The sequence below is a fragment of the Verruconis gallopava genome (genome assembly GCF_000836295.1).
Source record: "Verruconis gallopava strain CBS 43764 unplaced genomic scaffold supercont1.1, whole genome shotgun sequence".
Lineage (NCBI taxonomy): Eukaryota > Fungi > Ascomycota > Dothideomycetes > Venturiales > Sympoventuriaceae > Verruconis > Verruconis gallopava.
Window position 1 is genome coordinate 978,468 of NW_015622137.1, and position 21,781 is coordinate 1,000,248.

General features: G+C 49.3%; 9 protein-coding genes across 10 annotated transcripts; 5 read left to right on the forward strand and 4 right to left on the reverse strand.

Annotated features, from left to right (window-relative positions):
* The first annotated feature begins 374 nt into the window (after positions 1-374).
* PV09_00368 (uncharacterized protein) lies at positions 375-3,817 on the forward strand. The gene is made up of 7 exons (XM_016353102.1): positions 375-861; positions 945-1,236; positions 1,298-1,796; positions 1,846-2,087; positions 2,137-2,408; positions 2,466-2,938; positions 2,995-3,817. The coding sequence occupies exons 1-7, from the start codon at positions 602-604 to the stop codon at positions 3,681-3,683; spliced, it is 2,727 nt and encodes a 908-aa protein (XP_016219359.1). The 5' UTR covers positions 375-601; the 3' UTR covers positions 3,684-3,817.
* On the reverse strand, positions 2,444-4,639 carry PV09_00369 (uncharacterized protein). Its single transcript, XM_016353103.1, has 2 exons — positions 3,064-4,639; positions 2,444-2,858 (listed from the first exon to the last, which is right to left on the reverse strand). Exon 1 carries the CDS (start codon positions 4,522-4,524, stop codon positions 3,718-3,720), a length of 807 nt encoding a protein of 268 aa, XP_016219360.1. The 5' UTR covers positions 4,525-4,639; the 3' UTR covers positions 2,444-2,858; positions 3,064-3,717.
* Positions 4,640-5,474: 835 nt separating this feature from the next.
* PV09_00370 (uncharacterized protein) lies at positions 5,475-7,529 on the reverse strand (the record flags this gene model as incomplete). Its single annotated transcript, XM_016353104.1, has 3 exons — positions 5,475-6,518; positions 6,569-7,006; positions 7,065-7,529. The coding sequence occupies 3 exons, from the start codon at positions 7,527-7,529 to the stop codon at positions 5,475-5,477; spliced, it is 1,947 nt and encodes a 648-aa protein (XP_016219361.1).
* A 716-nt stretch (positions 7,530-8,245) lies between these two features.
* PV09_00371 lies at positions 8,246-11,236 on the forward strand. Of its 2 annotated transcripts, XM_016353106.1 has the most exons (6): positions 8,246-8,331; positions 8,393-8,537; positions 8,595-9,937; positions 9,987-10,122; positions 10,173-10,873; positions 10,931-11,236. In XM_016353106.1, the coding sequence occupies exons 2-6, from the start codon at positions 8,487-8,489 to the stop codon at positions 11,061-11,063; spliced, it is 2,364 nt and encodes a 787-aa protein (XP_016219363.1). In that variant the 5' UTR covers positions 8,246-8,331; positions 8,393-8,486; the 3' UTR covers positions 11,064-11,236. The 2 variants fall into 2 exon arrangements, with proteins under 2 accessions (XP_016219363.1, XP_016219362.1); XM_016353105.1 differs by having other exon boundaries at positions 8,246-8,537.
* Positions 11,124-12,114, reverse strand: PV09_00372 (uncharacterized protein). The gene is made up of 5 exons (XM_016353107.1): positions 11,843-12,114; positions 11,771-11,791; positions 11,700-11,706; positions 11,564-11,644; positions 11,124-11,507 (listed from the first exon to the last, which is right to left on the reverse strand). Exons 1-5 carry the CDS (start codon positions 12,005-12,007, stop codon positions 11,254-11,256), a joined length of 528 nt encoding a protein of 175 aa, XP_016219364.1. The 5' UTR covers positions 12,008-12,114; the 3' UTR covers positions 11,124-11,253.
* On the forward strand, positions 12,033-13,808 carry PV09_00373 (uncharacterized protein; the record flags this gene model as incomplete). The annotated part of the gene is made up of 5 exons (XM_016353108.1): positions 12,033-12,163; positions 12,240-12,318; positions 12,386-12,457; positions 12,510-12,790; positions 12,842-13,808. The coding sequence occupies 5 exons, from the start codon at positions 12,033-12,035 to the stop codon at positions 13,806-13,808; spliced, it is 1,530 nt and encodes a 509-aa protein (XP_016219365.1).
* A 363-nt stretch (positions 13,809-14,171) lies between these two features.
* Positions 14,172-15,077, forward strand: PV09_00374 (uncharacterized protein). Its single transcript, XM_016353109.1, has one exon. The coding sequence runs from the start codon at positions 14,243-14,245 to the stop codon at positions 14,927-14,929; it is 687 nt and encodes a 228-aa protein (XP_016219366.1). The 5' UTR covers positions 14,172-14,242; the 3' UTR covers positions 14,930-15,077.
* On the reverse strand, positions 14,815-16,792 carry PV09_00375 (uncharacterized protein). Its single transcript, XM_016353110.1, has one exon. The coding sequence runs from the start codon at positions 16,709-16,711 to the stop codon at positions 15,029-15,031; it is 1,683 nt and encodes a 560-aa protein (XP_016219367.1). The 5' UTR covers positions 16,712-16,792; the 3' UTR covers positions 14,815-15,028.
* A 784-nt stretch (positions 16,793-17,576) lies between these two features.
* On the forward strand, positions 17,577-20,294 carry PV09_00376 (uncharacterized protein). Its single transcript, XM_016353111.1, has 2 exons — positions 17,577-18,156; positions 18,287-20,294. Exons 1-2 carry the CDS (start codon positions 17,992-17,994, stop codon positions 19,973-19,975), a joined length of 1,854 nt encoding a protein of 617 aa, XP_016219368.1. The 5' UTR covers positions 17,577-17,991; the 3' UTR covers positions 19,976-20,294.
* The last annotated feature ends 1,487 nt before the right edge of the window (positions 20,295-21,781 follow it).

Sequence of the window (21,781 nt, forward strand, 5' to 3'; positions counted from 1 at the left end):
TGGGTGGGATATATCCTAAAGAGATACTGGAAATATTAGAGTGAGCATGCTAGACGGCAGTATCCATCTCGAATGAGAACCAGTTTTTCAAGAGGCTAAATTCGTGTTCAGCGAAAACAGAGGCTTGATCCTAATTGAGGTTGTCGGAGCTTAAACAGACCGCAAATGGTTACGGATGCTCTATTTATCTACTCTACGAACTTCGTGCAAAATAAGGCAGCTCAAAGCCTCTGGATTCACGTTGCTTTGGATTCTTTGTAGTTAGCAGTGCTATCAAGTTGGGCTAGTGGCCAAAGCTTGAACGGCACGCTAGTCTTCTCTCGGCAGTGTACAGCTGGAGATCTCTCAGTGTTTATGTGTTTCAACCATCGTCGCCTCTGAACATGCAAAATGAGTCTCTGACTGTAGATGCCAGTCGAATCGTGATGGCTAGAGTTCTCATTCGGATGTCATTTTCTGTCTTCCAATTGACTCTTTTCTCGTGCAAGGACACATCCCTTCCTCCTGACACATTTAAAGCCTTGACAGTTGCAAGTGTTATGCGCGCGGTGTGAGAAGGCCTTATCCGGAATATTGTTCTGGAGTATATCTGGACATCAACATGCCTGCTCCATCAGGGATTACGACTGTACAATATGCCCTCCTCATAGTTGCTAATCTGCTCATACCAATTGCGGTCTTGACTTTTGCGACTGGCTTCTTCCCCTACAAACCATTCATTTCAGGCCTCGCGGAGTATGAGCCGATAGCTTATGGCAAACCGCCTTCTGCTCAGTTTGACAAACTCATATTCATGGTGGTTGACGCTCTACGAAGCGATTTTGTTTACGGTCATGACTCTGGCTTCAAGTTCACACAGAGGTATGTTTCCGGAAAGTGGAGAGCCAAAGCCCAGCTTCCTTGAATATTTGGATGTCAAGATAGTATACTGACGCTTCGCTCAGTCTCATCCGCTCGGGTGAAGCTCTACCATTTACTGCTCACGCAACCTCACCGACAATAACCATGCCGCGGGTCAAGGCAATCACGACGGGCTCGATACCTTCCTTTTTAGACGTCATTTTGAATTTCGCCGAATCCGACACGACGTCCACTCTCGCTAGCCAAGACACCTGGCTTGCTCAGATCAAAGACAAGAAGGACGGAAAGCTGGTAATGTACGGCGACGACACATGGCTGAAGCTCTTCCCAAACATGTTTGGCAGAGCTGATGGCACTTCGAGCTTCTTCGTCTCGGTCAGTTCTCTTGACCCTGACGCTGTATATAGAGCAGGAGAACTGAGTCAATGCAATATAGGACTTCACAGAAGTAGACAACAATGTTACTCGCCATGTCCCACATGAATTGCGCGTTGATGACTGGAATGCCATGATCATGCATTATCTTGGCCTCGATCACATCGGACATAAGTCTGGCCCAAAGAGTCCAAATATGGTCCCGAAACAAGAAGAGATGGACTCGATTGTTAAAGAAATTTACGAGGCAATGACGTCCATGAATCATTTGACTTCGACACTACTCGTCTTGTGTGGCGACCACGGTATGAACGACGGCGGCAATCATGGCGGCTCATCTCCGGGAGAGACATCTCCAGCTCTTGTTTTCATTTCGCCTAAACTCAAGCAGTTGTCCATGGGAAAACCATGCCCCACCGACCCCAGGGTCGATTTTGAGTATTACAAAATGATTGAGCAGTCCGACGTTGCACCAACAATTGCTGGGCTACTTGGCGTTCCCGTCCCTCTCAATAATCTTGGAGTTATAATTCCAGACTTCTTGCCGCTTTGGTCAAATCGTAAGTCTATTCTCGCAAAATATAGCTCATGCAGCTGATAGAACCATAGGTATCGACCAAGTGCAACTATTGCTTCGAAATGCAAAACAGATACTGAACATTGTCAAGGCGACATTCAAAGACGTTGCTTTTGTCTCAGAGAATGAGCAACAAGCTGCAAATCGACAACTCAGTCAGTCCGGCGGCGAAGGACCGAAGCTTTCCAAGTTGTGGGCCAATGCGGTCAAAAAACTTCCCTTCGGCGAATGCATGGATTCCGACGCTTACGACGCAGTAGAGGCACTTTACGAGGTACATGACCACGTCCATGGAGGGAATGGGAAGAAGCTGACGCTAGCAGTTTTGTCAAGAAGCTCAGGAATTAATGAGCAGCGCAGCAAGTAATTATGATCTCAGTCGCCTAGCCTTTGGAATCATCGTGGCGTGCATGTCCGTAGCGATGACAGCGCTCGTATCCCGGCTTTTACCGTTGATGAACTCAACCGGTGCATTCTTTGCCTTAATGAACGTACTGTACGCTATCATGATGTTCGCGAGTAGCTATGTCGAAGAGGAACAGCACTTCTGGTATTGGATCACTGGCGCGTGGATTTCATTCCTCTGTTGTGTAAGGTATGCAGTCTTTATTTTCAGAAAACCTTATCAAGCTCGGGGCTAACAGCATGTCAGGCTTCAGAATGCGACGACTAGGCCTGCGGGAATGAGACTGCTCATTATACTAGCTTTTCATCGAGTGGCCCAACGTTGGAACCAGACAGGCCAAAAATTTGCAGGCGCGCCAGATATTGCGCAAAATATCCTCCGGCCGAACGCCGCCATACTCTGGCTCCTTGTGACTATGACTTACCTCATGCTGCTCTATCGCATTGGAAACCACATTGTTCACGACCTCAAGACGGGCCCCGCTCTGGGCACAGCGTGCTCACTTGCGCAGGTAGTACCGGCATACCTTTTCAAGCTTGGCTTTACCGCAAACGACGCCCCAGAATTGCTTTCGTGGCTGGGCGATGACAACGTTCGCCTACTAGAGCAGATACCTCTGGTCGGAAGCGCAAGACTAATCTTCCTAACATTAGCCAGTGAAACTCTATGGGCTTTCACAGCCGCATCAAATTCAACGATGCCCAAGGCGGCAAAAAGACGTAAGAGTATTCAATAAATTCTCTTCTTCGCAGCACTAATTGGGCTTGGATTGTAGAGTTACCAAAGATGCTTGTGTCGCTTCTGACATTGTTCCTGATCACACAATCACGGACCACAAACATACCTCTCTTCTTATTGTCAACCATTCAGCTCGAACTTCTATCGGACCTGCAATTGTCGCCCCTCCAGATAACGATCACAGCTCTGGTCATGGGCCAAACGTACTTCTTCGCACTAGGCAATAGCAACGCAATTTCTTCCATCGACCTCTCGAATGCGTACAACGGGATATCAGGATACAGCGTCATAGCTGTCGGCATCCTCGTCTTCCTCGGGAACTGGGCAGGGCCGGTCTGGTGGAGCGTATCCGGAATTTTGCTTCTCGTGCAGTCAACAGTTCCCGAACCCATTGACATGAACACGAGTGCGGAAGAGAAGAGGAAGCGCTGGGTGCAAATGGAGATGGACAATCTGATTCCAAACAAAAGCGAATTTGCTGCTCCGGAGGAGGCAGATGCGATGCAGCGACGATCTGTGTTCTTCCTTCACACAACAGTGCTTACACTGTTCACATCCGTGTCTCTCATGGCGGTTATGATCGCTTGCACCGTGCTCCGTACACACTTGTTCATATGGACTGTTTTTAGCCCGAAATATCTGTTCACCATGTCTTGGACGTTGGCATTCCACCTGATTGTCAGCGTTGGTCTAGGCGGAAGTATTTGGCAATTTTGCACAAAATGAATTTACTCCAGCAATCTTGTGTACGCAAAGCTTATCACAGGAGGCCAGCGAATAGGTCGTCAATCTCGTCTCCTCCCTTCTTCCGTTTCATTGTTGAGCCTTTCTCCTTCTTAATCGATGCCCTCTTTGTCGACTTGGTGGTGAAAGCCCTGGAGCTCTCAGAAGCAGAATCAATTTGTTCAGTTGGCGCGCTTGTAGCATCCTTTGACGTTTCAAACTCTGTTTTTCTCTCCACCAGAGTCCCAATATCTTTCATATCAACATCCGATGCATCACGCTCGACAACAAGCCCCGTATCATCGTGAGCTGTCTCCATAGTCTCAAGGGCATCGCTCAAGTTCAGTTTCAAGTCTATTCTTCTTTTCTTCGCTTCGCGCAGCGACTTGTCGAATAGCACTGAATGCAGTCGCTGCATCCTCGGCAGCACGTCAAGAATATTGACCACGCTTCCCAGCACTGCCAGAAGGGTCAGTCCAATAACGGCGAATTGCGTATCTCCGATCAACTGTCGGAATGCCTGATGCCATCTTGAAACCATAGTCTCTGCCCAAAAATCAAGCCGCTTGTTTGCCCTTCGTGTGTTCTCTTCGAAAACTCTAGATTTGTGACTGGGCAATGCCGTTTTACTGACTGATGGATCCAGTTCGTCAAGAATGCCGCGCAGCTGCTTGCGGAACATGTTAAAGAATCGGTACCATGTAGAGTGCCGATGTTGATTTTTTGACCTATGATGGAGTAGATGTAGAATCGACCACTGGTTTGTCAGTTCTTGGATTGCATGTTCGGGAAGCTTAAATTGCTGCCACGGAGGAACTGTGGTCGACATCGATCGTGATGTCATATTGTTCGCGAGAAAGTCGATAAGTAGGGGCAAAGCGTGTCTATCTACTCATGATATATTCTCGATATCACATTTTGGATAGCCGATCCGATTCTTTTGTGTACGGGGCTATTATTTAGCTTCAAACGGTCCTCGGAGAAAAGATTTGGTGGGTGAGGCTTCAAGTCATGTGCTGACCAGGGTGCAGTGGCTTCATCGAGCGCACAATCGTCGTCATCCCTTATTAGAACAAGACCATCACTAACCTCTTAACATTTCACTGAATATCCAACCTTGGGTATTACTACACCAAGTCCGAAAACGTACAGTTTGTGACACTCGAAATACTATTGCTTGTACTAGTGAAGGACTATGAGACAGAATGCAATGACAATGGACTGCGACATTTCTGCTTTAGCAAGTTTAGCTAATCGAACGTGGACTATCTATTATCTTTTTTTTTTTTTGTTTTTTAAGTGACGTTCTGCTAGTTGCCCACCCGGTAACACCATAATGGGACAGAGACCAATCAACACACATCGTTCACGTTTATGATTTTGAGATTAAGCAGAGTCAGAGTTTAACGCCTGAGGTTGAAATCCGCATACCACTCGAAGAAATCAGTTACGCAAATCAAATGTCATTAAGTCGCTTAAATCATATTCCGACATTTCAACTGCGTGATTCGATGCGCAGATTAAAAATGCGGAACATGTCTGCTGCCGCATTAAGAAAGCACAAATCACAATGGTAGGGGCCTTTGCCAATGGTCCTGATCATAGTCACAATATCGATGCGCACAGTCTGGGTATCAGGACCAAGACCGTTGCATATACAACGTGTGCCCAGGAGCATTTGTCACACTCCAGAATCGTGGCCGCATCACGAAATTTGCTTCAATATTAGCGGATGGCGACCATATACGAGAATATGCAATGAAGTGGAGCTGCTGTTCGCAGTCCACAGTTCGCCTAGAAGTGGCCAGTCACACCAGCACCACCACTAACATACGGTGTAGTAGGCATGAAAGCAGATCCAGGAATGCCGAAGTTTCCCATGACGGGATCACTGATTCCGACAAAGCCGCTGCGAGCGCATGCGCTGGAGTTTGGTGTGTAAGAGTGCATTGTACCATAGGGAGCCGCAGCAAGCTGAGGGTTGTTGCTATATCCGTCAGTTGCATAAGTAGGACTTTGATTTGGCATCCCAAAAGGTACGAAGGGAGTGGCGACTTTAGAGTGGCGGACGGCAAATTGACCAAATGAGGCTGGTGGCCCAAAGTTTGGCAAGTCACCACGTGTAGCGCGTGTTGGTGACAATCCAAGAGCACTGACCTGAACACCACGTGGGGGGAACAATCCAATGCTGCTTGCATTAGCGCGGCTGCGGTGGAGTTTTTGCAGGTTTGATGGCTCTGGGAAAGGCTTCTCCTTGCCGGCTAGTTCTGGGCCGTCCTCGAGAGTATACCACAGCTTAGGGCGATGAGGTGACCACTCGAGCATTACAGAGGAGTTGCGGAACTTCTCAATGCAAGTACCAAGACCTTGGTTGGTAGCATAACAAACATCCGCAATCTTGTCGGAGCTGAAAACCTCCCATGGTTTGCCAACAAGTCCCTTGTACAAGGTGATGATGTCTCGAGGATTCTTGAAGTTGACAAAGGCATATCCAACATTGCAGTTGTTGGTGAAGTCGATGCGCAGGTACGAGAAATCGTAGCGTCCGAAGACATGCTCGTCAAGAATAGTTTTGAACAATGCGGCATCGATCTTGTTAGGAATGTTACGAATCATAACTGTGGTGCGGACGTCGCCTCCATTCTCGATTGCCTCGATATCTACCTTAGAGTCTTTCTTTTCAGGGGAGATACAGTACAACGTGTTGCTGCCGTAATTGTTGTATGGTGGAAGAAATTGTCCTTGTCCACGGAATAGAAGAGCGGAACGTGAGCTGACCCAAGGCTTAGAAGACATAGGATACTTTGAGCAATTGTGCTCCACAAAGAAGTCAAAGTCCTGCATCTCATTAGTGTAATGTTTATGAAATTGTTGTAAGAGAAACATACTGGATTCTCTGGTAAGGTTTTCCACTCGCGGTTGTATTTGTTGGAGATGGACTCAGCAGCACGGACGGAGGCGAGCCAAATGTCCATTAGGAGAAGCGTTTTATCGGCCTCAAAGTTCTTGACAGAGGAAGACAGAATTTCAGCGCTTGCCTCAATCGTGGCCACAGCGATGTCTCGGAGCAGCGCTTCGGTGCACTTGCCTTTTCCTTGGTACGTAATGGCAACCTTGAGTTGGCCTTCGTAGTCACGAGAATGGTCACCATGGAAGTCAGCTGCAGTGACGAACTCTGCAGACCAACCCGGAGGGAACGAACCAATACTGAACAGGCTGCGTGTAGTATTGCATGCGATCTGAGCTTCCTTGACATGATCAAAGCGGAAAATTAAAGAGCCATCATCGAGTTTTTTGGTAGCAATGGAGGCCTCCATAGTCTTGACCTATCAAAGAGATTGCCGCTTAGTTTCCGAAGATTAGAAAGGCATATAATCAACTCACGTCTTTAATGCGTGTCATGCCAGCCTCATCATCAGGGGGGCCGTTGATCTTCACATATCGGGTGACCTCTGCCAAAGTAAAGTTAACAACAGGGCTAGAATTTGGTTTGACGTGGCGGGTGACAACAGCAGTCTGAGAAGAGGAGTTACGAGCAAACGGTGGAGCGGTAGCAGGAGCAGGAGCTGTAAGTGGTGCATAGTCTGCGGCCGTGGCAGACAAATTGAAGATGGAGGACTTCACGCCGTCACCCACGAAAGGATCATCAACAGAGTTGCGAGCGGCCTTGGACTTGAGGCTAAGGCCATTGATGAGACCGTCAAGATCCGACTCCACCTTGCGCACCAACTCTGGCGAATAAGGCGTGAGCGCAGTGGATGGGGACGCGAAGTCATGAGTGGAGCTGCGATTGTTAGTGCTCGGCGTGAAGCCGTCACTGGACTCGTAATGCTTTAATGGTGTAGACATTCTGTCAAGCCGTCTGTCAGTAGAGATGGGTGCAAGGGTTTAAGGACGGGGCTACAACTCTGGCAGGTAGCACGAAATACACGGCAACAAAGTCGTGGATCAGCGATGACAAAAATAAACGACTGCACAAAGCGTTGCAATGTGGTTACCCAGGCAATGACGCTATGGGCTCGCAGAAGAATGAATGAGGTTGGCTTGGGGAGGGGGGAATGTGTCAGTGAACGGGGAATTGGACGACGCGAAAGACAGTTGAGTGGAAGAAGAAAGAAGATGTGATCGCGACGTTCTTCTTATATAGTCTGGCGTGGGAAGGTCCAGGGGGCCGAGTATAGAAGAGGCAGGAAGGCTCTTTCCTGCGTTGCAAGTCATTAGCATTTCACCTTCCCAGTCACTGTCGTGTCTTTCACGAGTCCACGATCTGGAGTGTCTGGCGCCACTGCGAGACGATCGGCTTATGCGCGGTGCCAAAAGAAAGCGCAGCTTTCGTATATGCAGAAGATCTGTCTAAATTCGTCACCTTTGTTGTCGCGCAACGTCCTATCGCGTCCTCGACAACCTCTCGACGTCGTGTTGAAGTGAAGTAATAGTCGAGGCTGAGATGCAACGAGGAACCACGGCATCGTGCTGTGATTGGCGGACTGATCAGCCACATCCGTTGTGGCTTTGCTGCCGTGAAAGTCACTTGGGGTGAGTAGCGCCTTCCCAAAGTGTGAGTGGACATCTGCACCTCTAAAGTTGCACACGTCGGACATGCGAATCGCGGAACAGACCGTGGCGATGACTTGAGAAATGCCCGTGACATGTTAGATACAGTGCCTGGTGAAGTTACCGTCGCCTTTCACCAGCTAATCTCGACGGTTCAGTGTTCCCCCATCTCCTGAAACACCTTTTCGGCTTCCCCATCTTGTCTTTGGCAACAGGTGCATAGGTAACCGCTTTTCGAGCCTGCTTGTCACTATGCCATACGCGTATGACTCTGTCGACGACTTGACTTCGGCAGCCCAACAGGTGACTTACTTACTAAGTTCGCTCGGCATTGGGTCATGGTAATGCTGACGGTCCCAGATCACCCTGTCGTCTTCAGACAGTGATTACATCGACCAGCTCATTCTCGTGATCAAAGATGCGCGGAGCACAGACTCGTCTGGCCAGCTCCTTGCCGCACTCAACCAAGTGTCTGCAGAGCGCGAGGCCGAAATTGAGAAGATCTGTAACACCAACCATCAGGAGTTCGTCGGCTCGGTTAATCAACTGCTGCGCGTTCGCGAGGGGACGGTCAATCTGACATCTGAGATCCTCGACCTCAACCAATCGATCCAAGCTAGCACCGAGAAGCTTGCGAGTCAGAAAAAAGCTCTCGTTGACTCTCGCAGTGTCCGGCAAAATATCGACGAGACGACGGACGCTCTGAACGCATGTTTGGAAGTCTTACGACTGGCGAACCAAGTACATGATTTACTCGGTAAGAAGCAGCATTATGCTGCGCTCCGTGCTTTGGACGAGCTTCGAAATGTGCATCTGCGCGAGGTTAGTCGGTATAAGATTGCGGATCTAATTGAGCGCTCTGTGCCTGCAACCCAAAAACTCATCGCAGATGCCGTTATGGCCGATCTGAAAACTTGGCTTTATAGAATACGAGAAGCCTCGCAGTATCTTGGGGAGGTAGCATTCTACCACACGGAGAAGCGTCGAGCACGTATGAAAGAACGCATTGAGAAAGATGAGCGCCTGGGGCGCTTCAAGCTAAACTCCGCCATTGAACTGGTTGCTGATGAAATGGAGGAGTTTGATATTTTGAATGACGAAGAGACAGAGACGCAGGTCGACTTTTCACCCCTCTTTGAATGCATGCACATTCACGAAACGCTGGGGCAGACTGAGGAGTTTAAACACGAATATGCAGCGACTAGAAAGAAGCAGAAGGAGCTCCTGATCCCCACGTCTGTAACTCTACTCGACGAAGATGAGGCAGACCTTCGTTCGCTTTTAGAGAGTATCGCTGGATTCGCAATCGTGGAGCGAGCAACGATGCGCAAAACTGACAATTTCCGCGCCGCAGTGGATGTAGATGAATTGTGGGAGTCCATGTGTCAGAGCTCCATTCGGCTAATCGAAAATGCGCTTCCTAAAGTAGACGACGACGAGAAACTGCTTAGGATAAAGAGCCTGATTGCTCTGTTCATCCAGACTATGGATAACTGGAATTACTCTGTAGCGTCATGGAATTCACTCGTTCTTTCTATCTTCGAGCAGTATGCGACGCTGTTGAAGCGGCGCTTCAGCGAGGATTTTCAGGAGATTGTGTCTACCGACGACTACATGCCGATGCAAATACAAAATCTGGACGAGTACGACAAGGTTGTCAACGTCAGCTGGTACACTCCTGATGTGGATCGGTCTAAACTCCAGTCAGTCCTGGCACGTACAAGCTCTTTTAAGTAGAACTAACACCCTTAGATTTCCCTGTGTTCTCCCGTTTTCACAAATGTACCCCCTTTGCTGTATCGACATACGGAATTTTCTCAACCAAATCTACCAATTTTCAGATGAAAACTTCCCCTATTCAAGCGTGATCGATAAAACGCTTGTTGAGGTAGGGGTAACAATGCAGGGCAAATCCGGACAGATTACTGACGTAAACAGTCTCTCGATGAACTTCTGTGCAACAAAGTCTGCAGGCTCCTCGAAGACAAGCTTGGAACGCAGTACCCTGGCCAGATTGTACAAATTTTGACCAATCTAGAGCACTTTGAAACCGCGTGTGACGAGCTTCAGAAACTTTTGTTCGAGGCGCGATCTTCGACCACTGCAACGGGCCCCATCACTCTCAACGCGCTTAGCAAATTCCGAGACCTGAAGAAGACGGCTGAGAAGCGTATCTTCGAGCTTGTCAACTCGAAGATTGACGACCTTATCGAAACTGCAGAGTATGACTGGACAGCGAGACAATTCCAGGATGAGCCGAGTCTGTATATGCAGGAGCTGACGCAGTACCTATCTGTCAGTATGAATTCCGTCTTGATGGGTTTGCCCCCTGAGATCAAAGAACTTGTATACTTTGATTCGCTCAGCCACACTACGCGCTCAATTCTTGATCTGCCCCTAGATGAGAATGTGCAAAGCATCACTCCTGCTGCGATAAGCCTTTTTGCCAAGGACGTCGGCTTCCTTTCAGAGTTTGTAGATAAATTGAACAACCCCGTTCTGCGGGAAAACATCGACGAGCTCGTGCAGACGGTGGCGTTAATGCAGACCGAAGATCAGATGGATTTTTTTGATATCAGTGTCGCGAATAAAAAATATGGCAGAGTGGATAGAAATCATGGTGCGATTTTGATCGAAAAGTGAGTTGAATTCAACTCCAAATGCCAATGACTCACAGCTAATACAATCGCTCGCAGGGTCGAGAATGGAAAGAAGCTCGCAGAGAGAGTGTCAGCGACTGCATCAAATTCGAAAGAGTCGACAACAAGGGAGGCGTTCAATAACTATGCGCAGCGCTATGGTTTCAATTTCAACAGAGGATCGTCCTAGCCTCGAGTTCCTCCCTAACCCAGACTTTAGTCACCAAAAAAATAAAGATCCAGTGTTTGGCTTCTGTTCAGATTTCGGGTGCTTTTGTGGTAGTTCAATATGCTTGGATGTGTGACTACTTGAACCTAAGAAATTGTATATACATATTTATTTCTTCAGATGCAATCCTCTACGATCAATATGTGTGTCTTCATGCCCTTGCTTTTGCAACAGGTTGCCACGCACTGTACTTATTCTTCGTGGTGCTGTACGGCTTGTAGGCTGACCTGCTCAGCGACAGAACGGGCTTGTGCTCCTTCGGTTCCCACGCTCGCACACCTTGCCTATTAATCGGATCGGCATTTGGCGGCTTATCGACCATGTACGAGATCCACGCGTGCCAGCCGGGTTCGATCTGAGATGGGTCGTACTCCTTCTCCTTGTAGTCCACCCAGCGCGTGCGCACTGTGATTCAATGTCAGACCGCAGTCACTTATTCGTTCATCGCAGAGCCGGCGTACAAGGCAGTTCCTCCTCGAGGTTCTCAAAATACTTGTTGCCGAACTTGTCCGTGCCAATCAGAGTACCTGCTTTGGTATCACCTGTGCTGCGTCAATGGCTTGTCAATCTCAAAAAGCGAGCTTGAAAAAAGCTTACCAATATACTAATAGAGTGAAAAAATGCGCTGTTAGTGAGGTAGAGGTCTTGCGGAGCTCATTGTGTCGTACCTGCATCTGGTGACCATATTCCTGCAAAAAGTGGTCAGCTTGCACGTGAACCGCATTTATTCATATCAGTACCTTTATCCCTATCCTGCGGAGATTCCGCAACGTCCTGAGTATCGTCGACATGGTGTGCGGTTGCGGACCTACTGTGAGAGGGCAGCGTTGAGGTGGTGACGGGAGTTCAGGTGCACGGGTTGGATCCGTGGTGAGGCACCAAGGCGCAAAGGCGATAAATTTCATGTTCACATCCGAAGGGCTACTCACGATGACGAATATTGTCAAATGTGGTGATAATGATCTTGCGACCTCTTACGAGATGCAGGAGACTACCTCTGCGATCTCCGATGAGATCGGAGGCGAATTTTTGTCGAGGCGTGCGGCGATTCTCAACATCAGGTCAGACAGCCACGACTCCTAACCCTGAGGCATCACCATTTTCCGTCCTGGGAAGCATAACATCGGAATTGGACAGAATATCGCCGCGTTTTGAGCTCGAATCTTCTCAGATTCAAATTTTGAGATCTCCTGATCAATTCTACTCTGTTCTCAAGGTTCATATTTCTCGATCATGCAGTGTGTGGCTGTGATGCATGATTTTTTTACTAAGTCTTTGAACAGGGTAAGATATTGAAGGCAAAACGGAGAATATACTTGTCAACTCTGTATATTGGAACGAAGGAGCATGAGCTGGTATGTTCTCCAGACACGAATCTTTACTTGTATTGACCTTCCAAAAAAAAAGATTGAGACGATCCGTCATGCGTTAAAGAAGAGCCCGGAATTGCGGATCTCCATCTTGACAGATGCTCTACGTGGCACTAGGGAGACACCAAATCCATGTTGTGCTTCACTATTAGCGCCGCTGGTTGAGGAATTCGGTGAAGAGCGAGTCGAGATAAGAATGTATCACACGCCCAACTTGACAGGCATTAAGAAGCGGATCGTGCCTCGACGGATCAACGAAGGCTGGGGCTTGCAGCATATGAAACTGTATGCTATCGATGATGAGCTTATTGTGTCTGGGTATGTAAAGCGCGAAACTTTTTGGAGTACATTCACTTACATTTTGGAAAGTGCGAACCTTTCCAATGACTACTTCACAGATAGACAAGATAGGTATCATGTTTTCTCCTCAGCACAGATTGCAGAGTACTTTGAGCGTGTTCACCAAGCAATTTGTAAGCTCAGTTTCGCTGTTCTACCTTCAAAAGAACCCGCAGGCTACATTCTCGAGTGGAGAAAAGACAACCTGTGCCCCTCACCACTTGACGATCCGAATTCATTCGTCAAGCACGCTAGCGTTCGCCTAGAATCTCTCATTCATCAAGGTACGCAGGCGGCAAAACCAGTCCCGGCGTCATCGACACTCGTGTATCCGTTGCTCCAATTCACCCAGCTTCTGAAACCAGATACGTCAACTGAGCTACCTGCCATGCGCACGATTCTGTCTTCGCTTGCGAAGCCGGGTTTCGAAAATTCAAAATGGACTTTTACCGCAGGATACTTCAACATGACGCCTGAGGTACGTCAGCTTCTCCTCAATAGCAAACCAGCCAGCGCCACCGTGATTGCAGCATCTCCCTGGGCCAACGGGTTCTATGGCTCGAAGGGTGTTTCCGGTATGCTTCCAGCCGCATACAGTCATCTCACACGTCAATTTCTCAATGCAGTCGCTCGAAAGGGTCTAAATGATCGTATTTCCGTGAAGGAGTGGAGACGGGGCACAGTTAACGAGCCTGGCGGATGGACATACCACGCAAAGGGATTGTGGATCACGTTTCCAAATGAGAATGCACCTTCGATAAGCCTTGTCGGCAGTTCTAATTACACAAAACGAAGCTATTCCCTTGACCTGGAGGCGAATGCCTTGATCGTGACTCGGGACAAGGATTTGATGAAAAGGCTTGGAGAGGAAGAGAGCTGGTTGCAAGATTACGCGAAGAAGGTAGATGTTGACGATTTTGCAAAGACTGAAAGGAGAGTAGGGTTCCACGTGAGGATAGCCATGTGGATTGTCGCCGTGCTCGGCGGTGCTCTGTAATATTATATGGAGTTCCGTTTAGGTCTGATTTAGTCAGGTAGAACATTCCTAGACTTTGCGGCGTGTGTATATTATTTATCGCAAGAATTCCTTGTCTCTGGATTGTGCTGACGATTCTAAATGATATGAATGCGCAGCAAGTGGTGTGTTAACTGTGATACTCCATGTCGAGGTTCATGGAAACTTGCGTTGCGCACAAAACGACGCTCGAAATCGTCGTCGACTCGTCAGGTCCTCATACATCAGGCTACGCTTACCCTACTAGGAAATACCTAAAGCAGTAGGCCATCCGACCCCGTAACGTTTCTCTTCATAGGGACAAGACGCACATTGTGCGGGTCCACCGCGTGGTATATATAAGAAAAAAAAGAAAAAGAAAGATCACTAGTCATACGCGACGACTATGAGCCAACTCTGAAGCTCCGGAAAAGCTAATGTCATCGACAATGACAGACAGTTTCACGCCAGTCAACACCTCCACCCAAGTGGGCTGGCCTGCACCCAAGACATTTAAACTCTCCACGCCCCCCAAAACGGACATATACGCTGCGCCGGCCCATGGCTACGTATGGACTGCGCCCATTTTGTTTCGTAAAATCGATACTTCGTCGTTCACCAGAGCCCGCGTGACGCTGTCATTCGTGTGGAAGACTGTGTACGACCAAGGCGGCATGATCCTGGCCTTCCCGACAAAGGAGAATCCTAACCCGGACGCTAGCAACGCGAACCGCAAGGAGCTGCACCCGCAATGGGTCAAGGCCGGTATCGAGATCAACGACGGCAAGCCGTGGGCAAGCACCGTCGCGAGGGAGAATTGGGCGGACTGGAGCCTGTCTGCACCACCGGCTGGCGTTGTGCAGAAAGCAACGGATGTCGGTGCAACTGAAGGGTTCGTGAAGGCAACCATTGAGTTTGAGAGGCACAAGGGCGCGCTGTTCGTATATGTGCAAGGGCCTGGCGGAGAGGATAGAAGCATGATTCGGGAGCCGCAGTGGGTATTTTTGGACGAGAGAGGAGAAACAGAAGCGTGGTTAGGCGTGTATTGTTGTTCGCCAGATCCAAAGGGGGAACGAAATGGGATGCCGTTGGAAGTGACGTTTGAAGATTTTGAGATTGCATGACAAGGAGCTAAAACTCAACAGTCCTGCATGACATCGTGAGTGTTACTCATATTGCGAGAGTTTTGGATCATAGTCGTCGCTAGAATGTCAACCTTCATTCTATTCGACGAGCTCTTCGAGCAGTCCTTCCAGATCATCCTTCCTGAATGGTACGACAAGTCTTTCAGCTCCCAACGCATCTCGTCTGCTCTCGACCATCTGATGGTCGTAGAATTCCTTGAGCAAAGTTCTAAACTGGTGCTCTGTGCTGCAGACCAATTCTTCCCTAGCCTTATGGTACAGGACTCTGTACTCTACACCAGCATCTTCATAATCCCTGCGCTGTCCGCCAGTGGCAGTGTCCATGTCGTCGTCCCCGTCATCACCCAGGGCCGGATCATCTACATCAATTGAAGCTGCTAATTGCTCCGCAACCAGAATCCTGTACAAATTCCGCGCGTTTTCGGGTAGCGACTTGAGTACATATCCAACGCCGTCACGTCCGCCTATTCTGCGTCCACTCCTGCCAAGAAGCTCGTTGACACTCTCCACAACGTCGATTTCCGCGCCGTCAAATGGTGCGAATGTCGTGCTGTCATGAAACAGAAATCGAAATTGTTGCCGTAAACTAATGTCCCAGAGCAAGGGAAAGTTCGGGGTGTCTGCAGTGGCAATTAGACACAGTTTTGGATGCGATGCCAAAGATGCTAGCGTGCTTTGGATGAGTGGCTTGCGCAACTGTGCAGCATCTATTGAGTTGATCATCAAGTACACGGGCTGGTCAGGCGGTTTCGAGGTCAGGGTCTCCAAGATAAGCTGGTGCAACGCGGTCGTGTGCATAGGAAGCTTAACGTTCTTCGGGAATAGTGTGCTTGCAACCATTGTGAGGATGTCCCTTAGAGTCAATGCAGGGTTGTAGCCGTTTACAATCACAATTTTGGGTGGCTTCTCCGCATGTTCTGAGACATATTCTGCCAGCGCCTGGGAGACATGTCGTTTCGATCCATAGCCGAATAGGCACAGGTTGAAGCCTTCCTGCAGCTCAAAAACCCACTGCGGGAAAGCACTCTTATGCAGCTTCAGTAGAAAATCTATCTCCTCCTGATGCGGCTCCACATGAGCCTGTCGGAAGGTGAAGTATTCATCATGGTTTAGCAGCAAATGCGACGCCAATGTGTTGTTGGACGTTTTACCCGCGCCAGGCCTGTTCTGCCAAAAATATACCTCATGTGCAGGCAGGTTGGCCAGCTCGGGCGTGGGTGAGCGCTTGTTCTTGCTACCCTTCGGTCTACCTCGACCTCGCTTGACTGGTGTCTCTGGTTCCACACCCATTTCGACATCCTCTTGCTGCCCTTTTCTTTCTTCTTCGTCATCTTCACTAAGAATCTCCTTTGCCAGGTTATCATCGTCCGAGACATTCTCCTCACTTCCTACACCCCCAGTTATTGATCTCTCTATGACTCTGGCTGCTGCTTTCTTTCTTGCCGAGCGATCAGCGTTCACAGATGAATTGGATGTTCGCACGTCTTGCCTATCTTCGAAGCGTACTTTGCTTGGCGTCTCGAAAAGGGATACGTTCCGATTAGATTTAGGCGTTTGCGCAAGCGAGTCTCTCTTGGGTGTTCTTGCGCCATTGATCTTGAGGGTTGTTTTGTTATTTGCACTGCGTTTCGAGGGAGTGCTGGTGGTGGACGTAATCTCATCGTCTGGGAAGGTATATATATCATCTAACTCCTCCGCTCGGGCGCGCTTTGATGGGGTGCTGTGAGCGCTGGTGGGCGCTCTTTTGCGTTTGGTTGACATGGGATATGGGGTGTGATCACCTTTGGACTGCCATTTTATTGCTCTGGTTTCGGGTCAACCGAAGTCCTGGATTGATGCAAGCAATGAAGGTCGTCTAAAATGGTCCAGCACAAGAACAACGCGTTCCATATTGGGAAGCGCGACGGGCTCTTTGCACGCTAATTGGTTGTTAGACTCCTCGCCCCGTAACTTGAGCCTTGGGTGACAAACAAGCAGAACAAGTCCTTTATAACGGAATCAGCACAAGCCTACTCTCGAATAGCCGAGTAGCTTCTTAAAAGCTGATTTTTTCATCAAATGCGCATGTCCTGACAACGCCACTCCCCTTGGAATTTGGTATGAGAAGCGTGAGATGCATAACCGAAGCATGAATACGTGGGCAGCAACAGGAAAGGGCAGAAAAGGGTAGATTGCAACCCAGAACATGGCGCCGTATTTGCACGGCTCAGACAAGGAAGAAACGACTTAAACATATCTTACAAGTTGTCGCCGACATCGACTTATAGGTTTATTATTGGAAAAGGGCAGAGAAAATCACGTGCCATGACTGGAGGCCTTAGGCAACAAGGAAACAGGCCCGTGTTGTGTGGAAATTGAGCTGTATGATCGGCGCGTGCATGCGACTGTAGCGTGCTGAAGGATTCGGGGAGTTGAGACTCAAGCTACGCAAGATGCTGGGGCAATGATGCCGGGCTGGCGACTGCTGCGCCTGCCTCAGCGCTGGTGCCCCGTCTGGTCCCCCCGCCAACAGACAAAGTGGTCCAGCACACCAGCGCGCAAAGCGGGCGAGCCTGAGCCCCCTCACTCCCTCTCTGGCTGTGCCCGTCTCTCTCACTCTCCTCTTGCTCGCTCCCTCGCCCGTCCCCATCCTCCTTCACCCGCTCACCGACAAGGCCTCTCATCAACAACTTCCATCAAAACACCCACCTTTCTCATCATGAACCATCGTCAAATTTAAGACCATGGTTCTTCCATCACGCCTGCGTCATCTCCTCAATTTTCATCAGTTTTCGGGCGCGCGTTGCGGTTATAACACGTCGACGAAGCTGCGACTGGTCGTCTCCCTTTTGCTGCTGCGACCGTGACACTTGGCCCTTCCCTCGCCTATCCACACCCCCAGCAAAACTTTTCTCACACCTGCCCTCAGCGCACTGCGCGCCAAGCCCCACCACATATCGTGCTGCACCACGCTCACCACACGGACATACTGGCTGTCGTCCGCGTGCGGAGCAGTCATCACAATATTTCATAGATAATCATTTATATTGGGTCATCGCATCATGACGGCCCGACAGCAGGCGCAGCGCTTTAGGCAGCGCAAGCTGTCTGTCAAGCAAAACCTGCGCATAGTCCGCGAGCACGAGATTGACACCAACATCCTCGACGAGGAGGCTCAAAGAAACATTCCAAAAGTTGAGACAGGTGTCGAGAAGTCAGAAGAAATTGTAAGTTACACCATCTAACCTTGCACATTATGCGAGTTTCGAATATGTCACGTGACATTTCTATAAAGACGAATTACGCTATCACACTATTATCACGACTTTTGCTGACCTAGGCATTGACACTATATAGGAACATCACTTACAAGCAGTTATATCCGCGGCACAAGCTGGCGCTACCGAGACACAGTTGTTCATTCCGACACCTGAGACCAACGTCAGTACCGTCGATTATGATCAGTACTATGTGCCGCGGTTTCAGCAGCCGCAAACCTACATCCGCTTCTCGTCAACCGTGGAGGACACTAGTGGCTGTCCTTATTGCATGACGGCTGAGGATGAGGTCTTCCTGAAGAAGCTCAACAGTAAGCAGAAGAAGGCTGCTAGTCACTGCACTGAAGATCAGTTCGAGGTTGTCATGAACGTCTTTGAAGAGATCTCAGCACTAAAGCAGCCCTTTGCCGCATTAGACAACGCGCCGGTTCTTTCATTAGAGGAGCTCGTCGCATCTTTCGATGATGAAGTCGATGCTGCGACCAGAGTCTTCGCGAAGGACATCTATCCTCACTGGAAGTCAAGGAGGATGGAAAGGCAGAACCACCCACTGATGCCGACGTTGAAGTTCGAGCGAAATGTCGACACAGACGACTCCGATCCCTACGTTTGCTTCCGTCGCCGTGAGGTCCGGCAGGCTCGCAAGACACGTGGCCGTGACGCGCAAATTATTGAGAAGCTCAAGAAGCTCCGTATGGAACTTGAGCTTGGGCGACAGCTTTTGCACTCTGTCAAGCAGCGCGAGATGGCTCGCAGAGAGCAGATTTCGCTCGAACGTTCCATCTTCGACAAGCGACACGCCCTCAAGATGTCTAAGCGACAGCTAGGCATCAAAGGCGACGATGACGATCTCATCAATCAGAAACCAATACCGAAGCCGCGTCCGCGTCTGGACCCTGCTATCATCAACCGTGGCACAATTGGTCCAGGCGCTATACCGAAGATTCCGCTTAGTGCTCGCTCCGATGGTCGTTTTCCTGAGTCTGATCTGGTTCAGCTCCATGAAGACAAGGCTCGTAAGCAAGCTGAGATCGATCATATGATCCAAGAGAGCATGTCCAAGCATCGCGCTTGGAATAATGACTGGGTTGACCAAACATGGCGGCCTATCACCCCACCTTTGGAAACTGCCAACGGGGGCCGGAATCCCTTTCGTGATGCTGTTACCAAATTTCTGCCAACGCCTCCTGAGAGCATTTCTGAGGGAGAGGACGTAAACATGATTGACGGTGGCAGAACACCGAATCCGTATAGCGAGAAAGAAGCCAAGTCAAAACTTCCGATCCGCTTCGAGAGTCCGCCCGTGGAGACAGGAAGCACACACGGCATGACTCTTCGGAGACCCTCCTACCGTAGGAGACTTGGTCGTGGTGGCCGTTTGTTCATCGATCGCCGCGGCCTAAAACGACCAGGCATGGATGATGAAGAGCACTTCACTCGATCGAAAAGGCAGAGGCTCGAAGAGGACGGCTACACGCATCCACTCATGTCGCCGCCTCTTTCCGCAGCTGAGGAGCGAGAGCGAGACCGTGCCGCCTATGACATCGATTCAGATGAAGAGACAGACATCTACCGTACTGACCCGTTCGACGACTGGAACATTCGATACCGGATTGCCTTTGGGTACAGCAGTAATAGGCCGCCAAATCAGGACCAGCAGACTGCAGCACAAGCAAAGATGATTCAGGAGGAACAGAGGCGAACCCAACAACAAGCAAATGCCGCTGCTAGTTCGAGCAACTCGCGTGTTATGATGCCTGCTTCCTGAATAGCAAAGCTCTTCCTTTCACTTCTTGTTGGTTGCATCATTTGTATTTTAGGAATCGGCAACTTTGCCAATTTGGCGGGCTGGCACTTTGTGATAGCGTTCTTGTACTATTTTGTAAATTTTTGTGCATTCTCTTCAAGCGAAGGGGCGACAAGGGCTGGCCGTTTGACAGTATACTGCATGGCGATTGGCAGGCGACCGAGGACTGGCAGAAGAGAAACAAGCTTTTGGTCGTCTCTTCTGTACGTGTCTGTGAGTTGTCTTAGCGTGCACACTACGTATAGATAGCAAATCAAGAAAGATACCCTTTTTGTGCACAGCTGCGCCACCTTCCTGTTCTCTTATCGAGATATGCTCTCCTAATAGAGTAGACAGAGCGAAGGACGCAACTGTGCTGGAGATCCAGCTGGAATGACACAGTGGAGAGAATTGAAAAAGCGGTTTTAACTGAACGGAAAGGTACGACAAAAAAAGAAGTGCCTTGAATTCTCAAACGTGCTTCCACGGTATTAAGGAGCGGAAAGAAGGGAAGCAGGCGAGCAAGTAGCGAGAAAAGGGATATTGTGTGTGCGGTGTGTGTGGATGAGAGGTTGTGTAGATTTCTAAGAATGGAGGGAGGTGCGTGCATGTCTGCATGAGTTAAAGCGGACCTGTCGGTATCACGCTGATTGGTCGGCTGCTTGCAACCTCGGGGCCGCGAAACTCTCCCGAGCCTTGCGCGCTTCCTCTCTCCCTTTTCTTGTGCCTCGCAACTACCAGCAAGTGTATTCAGCCTCGAGAGGTAGCAGATCTCCTTTTTGAGGGAAAGTCTGAGGTCTGTGACATGACAATGCAACCACTGACACTGGCCGTCTGCCCTGGTGAGCATCGACCGTTCTTGGCGCGAACAACAGACAATCCCTTCGCCATAGCTAAGGCGTAAGGGCTCATCGTTTCGACAGGAGGCAACACGGTTTTGCCTTCTACGGAACCATGAAATGATACCGAGATAGGTTTTTTTGAATCAAGTAGCACTTGGATCGCCCGTACGTTCCTTCATTTCCATCCTGTTCAACTATGGGAGTTCTTCCACGACCTTTCCTTTTGCTACGGCATGTCTATCGTTCATTTCAGCATGAGATAGATATGGGCCAAGCATATATACTCCTTGAAACCCTCATTTCATGTCAACGTTCTTGATGGCTGGTTTCCTGCTGTTTGCGGCCATGAACACCCAACACCGTACGCCCACATAAATCAGGTTACATCCCCTCCGGTTCTTGAGTGCGAAAATGTCATATTAGAGTTTGTGAGCGCTACCTTGCTCAACGACGTCAGGCAGCACCGAGTGCGACTCTCAAGGCCGCCACATCAGCTCCAGGAGTGCATCAGTCGACTTGCTCCGTCTCCCCTCCCCCTTTTAGATCCTTTGAATCGATAATCCCTACAATTGCAAGAATACGACGCAAAAGATAAGTGACGGAAAATGACGGAGCACGATAGTCAAAAATATCAAAGCACGTATTTTGACGCGCATGGGTGGAGGTTCAATTTGATTCGAACCAATACTTGCCTCCTAATTCCAGTTCACGTCGTACTCTCAGAAAGGGAAACATTTCCAGTCGCGCGATTCCGCAACTCCTTGCGTCAACGGGATCAAGTCGCACAGCCCATGCATCATATGTTGAGTTAAGTGCTTGATGAACAGACTGCGTGAACTCGCATGGCCCGTAAATGATGACTGTTTCCAAGTGATTCCATATGGCCATGCTCATGCACGACGAGCGGTAACAGGCAACGAGTTGGCGGTGCATGGAGAAGAACGCC

Bases quoted from the DNA above. Each gene is read 5' to 3' on its own strand.
- PV09_00368 (XM_016353102.1), top strand. From the start codon at position 602: ATGCCTGCTCCATCAGGGATTACGACTGTACAATATGCCCTCCTCATA. The intron at 2,409-2,465 runs GTATGCAGTCTT...ACAGCATGTCAG, and splicing joins TCATTCCTCTGTTGTGTAAG to GCTTCAGAATGCGACGACTA. The intron at 2,939-2,994 runs GTAAGAGTATTC...CTTGGATTGTAG, and splicing joins GCCCAAGGCGGCAAAAAGAC to AGTTACCAAAGATGCTTGTG.
- PV09_00369 (XM_016353103.1), bottom strand. From the start codon at position 4,524: ATGACATCACGATCGATGTCGACCACAGTTCCTCCGTGGCAGCAATTT.
- PV09_00371 (XM_016353105.1), top strand. From the start codon at position 8,487: ATGCCATACGCGTATGACTCTGTCGACGACTTGACTTCGGCAGCCCAA. The intron at 9,938-9,986 runs GTCAGTCCTGGC...TAACACCCTTAG, and splicing joins GTGGATCGGTCTAAACTCCA to ATTTCCCTGTGTTCTCCCGT. The intron at 10,123-10,172 runs GTAGGGGTAACA...TGACGTAAACAG, and splicing joins TCGATAAAACGCTTGTTGAG to TCTCTCGATGAACTTCTGTG.
- PV09_00372 (XM_016353107.1), bottom strand. From the start codon at position 12,007: ATGAAATTTATCGCCTTTGCGCCTTGGTGCCTCACCACGGATCCAACC. The intron at 11,792-11,842 runs GTACTGATATGA...CACTTTTTGCAG, and splicing joins TCCGCAGGATAGGGATAAAG to GAATATGGTCACCAGATGCA. The intron at 11,508-11,563 runs GTACGCCGGCTC...ATTGAATCACAG, and splicing joins CCTCGAGGAGGAACTGCCTT to TGCGCACGCGCTGGGTGGAC.
- PV09_00374 (XM_016353109.1), top strand. From the start codon at position 14,243: ATGTCATCGACAATGACAGACAGTTTCACGCCAGTCAACACCTCCACC.
- PV09_00375 (XM_016353110.1), bottom strand. From the start codon at position 16,711: ATGTCAACCAAACGCAAAAGAGCGCCCACCAGCGCTCACAGCACCCCA.
- PV09_00376 (XM_016353111.1), top strand. From the start codon at position 17,992: ATGACGGCCCGACAGCAGGCGCAGCGCTTTAGGCAGCGCAAGCTGTCT. The intron at 18,157-18,286 runs GTAAGTTACACC...GACACTATATAG, and splicing joins TCGAGAAGTCAGAAGAAATT to GAACATCACTTACAAGCAGT.